Source organism: Camelus ferus, chromosome 20 (assembly GCF_009834535.1).
Source record: "Camelus ferus isolate YT-003-E chromosome 20, BCGSAC_Cfer_1.0, whole genome shotgun sequence".
Lineage (NCBI taxonomy): Eukaryota > Metazoa > Chordata > Mammalia > Artiodactyla > Camelidae > Camelus > Camelus ferus.
In genome coordinates, this window is record NC_045715.1 from 40,010,426 (window position 1) to 40,018,761 (window position 8,336).

The following is an 8,336-nucleotide window of genomic DNA, read 5'->3' on the forward strand; positions in this document are numbered from 1 at the left end:
ACTTCCAGCAGAGGAGAAATAAAGTAACAATTTTGAAATAGGCCTACAAATTTCATTCTCCCTTACTACATCTATCCTCAGGAGAAACAATTTACCAGACCTCAAACAACTGAGGCTTCAGCAGAACTTAACTGACCTAAAGGAAGAGAAATACCAAAATCCAGCCCTCTCTAGAGAAACCATATAAACATAACAAATGTAAGGAAAGCAGTAGCCAGAGAGCTAACCTTTACTCACACCAAAGAACTCACATGGTTGAGAAACTTCATGTTTGCAACCAATGCAAAAAAAGCTGCCAGCAAGCACCTATCATTTTAACAAGAACACATTGTCATTGTGTAGCAAAGACAGAGCTGTAATCACTCTTGTGGAGCCTTCATCCAAGCTCCAGCCCTGGTGTGCACAAGAACGCTAGAAATAGGAGTAATCCCTAAAATACAAAAGAAGGACCAGCAATCTTTATTTGGAGATGAAAACTCTGATTGCACCAGATAATTCCTAAAGAAGCAGCAATTCAGTCCATTACACATTGGAATCCTATTGCTCATAAGATGACGCCTGTAGGAAGTGAGGGTTCTCACTGCACAAAACATTGTCAGTGTCATGAACAGAAGAGGGTCATCAGTGATCACTCACTCCTCAGTCAACACTGTGCATATGGCAATATTTAAGTCAAGGTGACAAGGCCATCAGCTGGAGTTCCTGGCGGAAAACTTACACTGAGAACAAACACTATGAAGAATCCTTCAGCACACCACTGAGCAAATAATGTGGAATTTGCCAATGACTTCAAATTGTAAGATGAAGATGTAGGATTCTAAAGTGTTCCTGAAAACACTGAATGCACAGTTTGGAAACAAGTAATAATAAACAAAATACACCAACTGCAAGATTCATACTTGCTTATATGCCTACAGTAAAAGTGGTTGCTGAACAATTAAACATTGTGCATTTCGTCTTGACAAAATCATGAAACATGCTGAATAAAAATGGGCCATCTTTCCTTCAATAACACAGTATTAGAAATCATTAAGTCATTTCCTACAATTAATGGAGTAACAAAGACACCAAACAGAAGGTAACTGAATAAATCTAGAAATTGTAGTGCCCAAAATAACATATTAAGTATTAAGTATATAGGCATACAGACACGTATATACGTATATACATACTGTATATGGCATATATACATATATATATATGCATCTGTGTGTATGTGTGTATATATATGTGTATGTATGTGTGTGTGTGTATATATAAAAAAACCAAGAACAAGAGAAAACCGATAAAAAACATAAAACGTTTATTTTTGGAGGCTTCCACACCAGCCCTGACCGGCTTCTCCCTCCTGGCTCTCTTGGCCCCTCTGGCAGTGACCGGTCGGCGCCTACCCTGGTCCTCCGGGCGCTGTCACCACCTTGGGACGTGCACGCCGCATCTCTGCCCAGGCTTCTGTGTCTGCATCACAGTATCCTCGCTGCCGAACAGTACACACGCAAAACTTTTAAAAGACTGCCCCTACCAAATGCCCTCTGTGAAAATTTTAAAAATAAAATAAAAAAAATTTAAAACCTCCTTTGCTCCTTACACTGCGGAACCGGCGAGAGGGCGCCGCGGGCTCCGGCAGAGGGGACTCTCCGGGAGCCGGTTCCGTCCAGCCCAGCGCGGGCCCCCAGGCCTGCGTGGGCCCTCGGAGGTCGGCGCCGCCACCGCTCACAGCAGCCCCCCTCGCCGAAATCCGCGGTGCCGGGGCCGCTGCCCGAGCGCGGGAGTGGGAGCGCCGGCCGTGTACCGAGGATGCTGCGGACCGAGCACCTAGCGGGGGATGCGCGTGGCCGAAGAACGAAGCCCGCGAGACGGCGCAGCGGAGCGATGGCAGATGGCTAGTCCCCTGCCCGCGCCCTGAGCCGCACTGGGGGCTGCAGGAAAAATTAAAACAAACCAAAAAAAAAAAAAAAAAAAAAAGCTTTTCTTTCCTTTTACCCTTTTGTTGTGCAGGCAGGCGCGTGAGACTTTCCAGTCTTTTGCCCCCAGCTCCACTTATCTGGAGAGACCCCAAGCGAGCTCGAGCCCGGGAGCGCCCAACCCGGGTGTCTACGCTGCCGGCCCACACCTCCCTCGCTCTGCGTTTCTTTTCCAATCCCCTGATCGCTGGGCGGCCCCTCCCTTCTCCAGGCGAGCCCAAGCCTGCTGCCCAGAACTAGCTCCATCCTCCACCTGCTCCCCCGCTCCTCCCCCTTCTTCTCGAGGAGACGTGGGACCTGCCTGCTTCCCGCGCCACGGGCTCCCTCCCCGCCGCCCCCTGCCTCCCGCTTCCCTCCAGCATCTTTCCAGCTCCCCTGTCATCGCTGGTGTGCACGCACGGCTTTTGTTTTTGTTTTTTCCTCTTTGCTGTTGCAACCTTGGAGTCAAAGGCGGGGGAGCAAAAGTGGGGAGATGTTGCAAAAAATAAAAGCAAGCAGGAAGTGCTTATATTTGCAACATTGGCACCCCGCCTCGTCCCATCTTGAGTGCCTGGGGGAGGGCCTTCCCGGTTTTAGAGGGAGCTTCTCATTGCTCTCAGTGCCCTGCACCAACTCCGGGTTTAGGATCTGAGAAGTCCAAACAAAACGTTCTCCCCCGGGCGGTAGCAAGGGGGGTGTCAGCGTGGGAGCTGGGGGGATTTCTCAAGAAGCAGCAACCATCCTTCCCACCCGGGTTTTGGTAGCTGGTCCAAGGTCCAGGACGAGAGCAAAACACCGCTGGGTTTGGGCGTAGGGGATTCCAGGGTGAAGTTGCAGCTGCAAGACGGTGCTTTGCCCATCTTCCCTTCAGTCTCTGCCTCCTGAACCCTGACAGCTCCCCAGGAAGTCAGTCCTGGGGGTGATGACAGGCAGCGAAATTTCACAGAACTCTGCAAGTGGCAACATTACCTTCCCCAAGTTACTTCTTGGTTGTTGATGATACTGTTGTTGAGAGACGAGTGGGAAACGATGACATAGAAGAAGATTGCAGACGTGGGAAGGGCTCCATTTTCAGGACCCCTTGGAACAGTGGGCTGTATGTATACTAGATCGTGTAACCACAAAGAATTTCCCCTGGGAGATGCATTTCATAGCTCTTCCCTGAAAATTCCCAATCTTTGCTCTGGATGAAACGGTCCTGAGGACAAGCTGGGAGAAAGGTCTGGTTGGCAGAGGCCCAGAGATGCTAACACTGAGGTCTCATAACAGGCAAAGGTAACTGTGTGACCGCCAGGAGGGCCGGCCTCCCTCACCTGGGGGTCCTCAGCCTTCCACGCGCTGCTCTCCTCTGTACCCCCGTGGTGTCTGCGGCCCCGGGAGGGCAGGCGCTTGTGCCTGTCGACACCACTGCTCTACCCTGGGAAACTGGCACACAGCAGGTGCTCAGTAAATCATTGTGGAACGAACAGTAATACTGGGCTCCATTGCTGTGGGTGTCTGTCCCCCCAGTTCAGGGACCTCTCAGGCCCCCTCACAACTGGCAGGAAAATACTACTACTGCCCGCAGCAGCAGCAGTTCTGAGGGGTACGTGGGCTTTTCCAAGCGTCCGCCTGCGGTATCGGCCTCCCAGCAGGGAAGTGGCTGCAAGGGACAAGCTTCACTCTACAGAGCTACAAGGAGCAAACTCAAGTGCCACAGACAGGAGTGCCTTTCCAGCATCACTGCGCACTCACCCACCTTTTGGGAGACTGGGAGGCTTTTCTGCTACATTCTGACCCTGAAGCCCCAATCCTGTGTGGACGTGCCTCCCTCCTAGAGCAGGGAACCACTGAGCGACCTGTCACTTGGCACCAAGCAGAGGGACTCCTCCCAGCTCATCGTGCCACCTGCAGGTTGTGCTGATAGCAGGATCCTCTGAGAGACATCACACCCTCCCACCCTGGGAACAGGAGAGCAGCTCACAGGTTTCCTCAAGAGGATGGTCACATGGCCCCAGTCTGGCCGGTCAGCACGTTCCGTCCTCCCTGGTCTCTGTGATTGGCTCAGGGCTGGGCACCAGCCCAGTCAGACTCCACGGTCAGGCCTGGAATCCTGCGGGAGGAGAAGTTCTATTTCAGTTGGCACTTGAGGGGACGTGATGTCAGCCTGTGGCAGTTAGTGGCCATCTTGCTCTCATAAAGGCAGAGCCATGTGAAGATGGCCCCAGTGGCAGAGCCCAGAGGTGGGGAAGGACGACTTCTGCTGACGTCACTGAGCACCACGTGCAGCCCTGCCTGAAGCTGTCTCCCCGTGGACGTCTCAGTTAGGTAAGTCATTCTCTCCTGCCCTGTTTGCTTCTTTAGGCCAAACTGTGGTGACAGGCAATGATGTGTCCAGAGACCTCTGTTCAAACAGTCATTGTAACTGACGAGAGAGTAAACGTGGCCTCAGTGAACGGGTTTGCTAGTGGCAGCTCCCAGGTCCTGGCTGTTAGAGTGCACACACTCAGCCGGGTCTCAGCTCTGCTGTCACACCTGCTAACCCACCCCTCTCCTCTCCCACCTGCCCGGCCTCGGGGCTGGACACCCCAGGGCACCTGGAACAGCCCAGGGCTTTGTGTTATAATTTACACAGGCTGCCCCCACGTCTGAGGGTGAGGGTGACTGGGTTCCAGTTCACAGAGAAGAAAACAGACTGGAGGGATTTGCTGGTGAGCTGTGGGGGTGGGACCCCAATCCACCATCGGATCTGTGACTTCAGATGGGTGGCCCCCCACCCTCAGCCAGGGTGCTTGCTAAGCCTAGGGGCGCAGGAGTCCTGCTCCCTCCAGCACTCCTCCTGGGGGGGAGGGGGGAGGAGGGGAGGTGTAGGCTCTTCTCTATACAACACTCACCCCTGCAGGGGCTCACGTGTGACCCCGCAGACTGCCATTCCTTCTTCATGACCTGGGCCTCCTTGACCGGGCATGAGACATGCCTTGAGCTGTGGGCGCTGCAGTCCATGGGTGCACATGTGGGCAGGTGCACCCATGACTGAGAGGACAGCACCCCAAGTTAAGGCCCCCCTGCTCAGATGATTACATCCTGGAGCTGAGGGGAGCTCAGAAGTCTGGTGGCCAATTCTCACCTTCAGGGCAAATTGTTATCATCCAGGGGGCTGATATTTTAAATTGAATTACACATTTGCAATCCAATAGTCAAGCCCCATTCTCAGCAGCCTTGCAGCCTCAGCTTTTACATCTCTCTGAGACCACGTTCTTAGCTTCACATTGAGTCCCATTATGGACATAAACTCTGGTCCTTTCACATGTCACCTTCAGCATAAGAGGCCACCACCCCAAGTTCCTCCTCCCTTCCCCTTGTCAACACCTCCACACGGAGACTGGGGCTCTTTTGATGCAGTTGTGCAGATGTGTGAGCCAAGGATTTAGAATGAGCAGGCTAGGAGGGGCCTGCCCCGCATGGCAGGGCAGGTGGGCGGGCAGGGGGTAACGGTTCACCTATAAAACCTCAGCTGGTGTTAGGCAGCGACAGCAGAGTGGCAGCCGAGGGCTGAGCGGTTGCAGATTAAGTGGATTAAATGTGTTCACCCAGCCACCTCGGGGATGGCGGCCCTAGAGCAGGATGACAAGTGTGGAAGATAGAGGGTCCCCAGTGCCTGGACACCCCCCGCCTTCTAAAAATCAGAGTTGAGATGTGGCTTTGAAATCAGAACAGTGGGATTCAAAGCTTCCCCCACCACTTGGTGAATTTTTCAAAGCAAATGAGCCTCAGTTTTCTCGTGTGTAAAATGGGAACATTGAAGCCTCTCCCTCTGAGGGTGGGGAGGGGAGTAAATGGGGCGACAGCAGAGCACAGGGCTGTCTGGGCTGAGCCTGCACCCAGGCAGGCCATTGTCGCTGCCATGACCACCATCTTCCAGGGCAGGGTCTGTGCACTCTCCCTGTGAAGGTCCAGACAGCAAACACTCTAGGCTTTGAGGGGCCGACAGCCCCTGTCCAAGCACCGCCCGCTGCTGCTGGAGGGCGGAGGCGGCTTCTGCAGCAGGTAGTCCGGGCTCCCACCCCGCTTCCTGGGATGTGTGTGACTGAGATACAACCGTCACGTAACGTGGTTAGTTCTAGGTGTGCAGCGTGATGATGTGCATATTGTGAAATGGTCGCCGCAGTACGTTGAGTGGACATCCGTCACTGCCCGTAGTGACATATTCTGTTTCTTGTGATGAGAAATTTTAAGACGTGCTCTCCCAACAACTTTCAAATGCACAGCACAGTGCTGTTAACTAAGTCGCCTTGCTGTGTATGATGTCCCCAGGACTGGTTTGTCTCACACCTGGAAGTTTGCACCTTTTGATTACCTTCACCAATTTCAACCACCCCTCCCTCACCGCTGGCAACCACCAACCTGATCTCTGTTTTCTGTGGGTTCGGTTTACTTTGTAGATTCCACATATGAATGAGATCATAGGTATTTGCCTGTCTCTGATTTGCCTCACTTAGCACAATACCCTCAGGGTCCAGCCATGCTGTCACAAATGGCAGGATTTCATTCTTTTTTGATGCCTGAATAAGATCCCATTATGTACGTATATGTCACATTTTCTCTGTCCAGTCGTCTGTCAGCGGACACTTAGGTCGTTTCCATGTCTTGGTTATTGTAAATAACGCTGCAGTGAACGTGGGCCTGCAGGTGTCCCTTTGACATAGTGATTTCATTTCCTTTGGCTGGATTCCCAGGAGCGGACTTGCTGGATCACATGGGAGTTCCATTTTTACGTTTTTGAGGAGCTACCACACTGTTCCGTCGTGATGGCACCAGTTTGCACCCCCCCGGCGGAGCACTAGTTTCCCTTTTCTCCACACCCCCGCCAGCAGTTGTTACCGCTTGTGCTTTTGGTAACAGCCGTCCTGACAGGTGTGAGGTGATACCTCGTTGTGGTTTTGGTTTGCATTTCCCTGATGTTGAGTGCTACTGAGCACCTTTTTATGTACCCATTGGCCATCTGTGTGTGTCCTTTGGAAAACTGTCTGCTCAGTTCCTCCTGCCCATCTTTAAATCGGATTGCTTGGCATTTTTGCTGTTGAGATGTAGGACTTCCTTCATTTGCTTTGGGTGTTAACCCCTTATCAGACATACGATCTGAAAGTGCTCTCCCCTTTCTGTTTGTTGCCCCAACCTCTTCTTTCTGGGTGACGTGAGTCCAGGCACTCAGCAGTCTCTGCTTCTCACGTGCGTTTCCAAAACTGGGTGGGAGGGGGCTGTGTTCCAATAAAACTGTATGTAGCCGTCGGTCACTAACCCCTCTTCTAGGAGGCTGGCTCTGAGGAGTGCAGTGTGGGCAGGCATGATTCCCCTGAAGCCGTCGGTCAGATGGGCCTGTGCTCTGGAATTCACACCTCCCAGCCCGGAAGTGATGGGGCAGTTTGTGAAGGGAGGGAGGGCCTTGCAGCTAAAACCCAGAGCAGGTGCTCCTGTGCCTTGTTGGAAGGACCTGAAGACCAGGTTGTGTGGAACAGGGACTCCCCCAGGTCACAAAGCTCAGTTCCGGCTTCTGGGATGCTGAGAGCTGCTCTGAGCCGCTGTCACTGAGGAGGGAAGGGCCTCAGGCAGGAGGGAGGAGCTGCTGGACTGTGCTTGCCCTGCTTGTCAAGGCTCAGCTCTGGTGACGTGTGGCACATGGACTCAGCTTTGGGCACATAAGAGGAGAGGTTCTTGCGGGAGGACTGGCTTTTTCCTCCGATTGAGGGCCTACTGTGTGCCAAACACTGCAGTCCTCCGAGTCAGGGTTGGAAAACCAGACACAGAGAGGTTGGGGAAAGTTTCCAGGTCACACAGCAGTAGGGGCAGCACCGGGCTCTGATGCAGACCTGATGGCAGGCCCACACTCTCTCTCCTTTCCCAGGACCATCATGATCCCACAGGTCAGCGTCCCCCAGAGAGGCCCAGGTGTGGGCACTGGGACCTTCCCTGCCTAACATGCCAGGAGCCTTAAGAGGGAGGACAGGGTACTCCCTGAGTCCACGATGCCCAGAGGCTGCTCTCAGGGAGGGGCCCCGCACCTCAGCATCTAGCACCCTCAGCACCCAGGGGGCCGAATCCTGTCTCTGTCCTGGGATAAGCCACTCTTTCCTCCCTGCTTCGGTTCTCCTGTCCACACTGGGCTGGAACCAGCAGCTGCCTCACAAGGTTCTGAGGACCCTACAGGATCCTGCAAGCAGCGCCCGCATGCAGGGAGCACCGTGGGGTCAGCGGCACTGGTCTCCTTGTCTTTTCCTTGCCCCTTTGCTGACAAGGAGGAGTCCCAGTGGGGTCCTGGCTTGTCCCAGTTCTCACCCCCGCTCAGGGCCCCGCAGGGGGTGGTACCCAGGCTGGACTCTGTCCCCTGCCCTCCTGGGCACCCTCATTCCCTGCACC

General features: G+C 53.5%; 1 protein-coding gene across 1 annotated transcript; it reads right to left on the bottom strand.

Moving 5' to 3' along the window:
• Window positions 1-1,359: 1,359 nt before the first annotated feature.
• LOC116658127 lies at window positions 1,360-4,925 on the bottom strand. Its single transcript, XM_032462359.1, has 3 exons — window positions 4,833-4,925; window positions 1,589-2,200; window positions 1,360-1,477 (listed from the first exon to the last, which is right to left on the bottom strand). The coding sequence occupies exons 1-3, from the start codon at window positions 4,923-4,925 to the stop codon at window positions 1,388-1,390; spliced, it is 795 nt and encodes a 264-aa protein (XP_032318250.1). The 3' UTR covers window positions 1,360-1,387.
• Window positions 4,926-8,336: the final 3,411 nt, after the last annotated feature.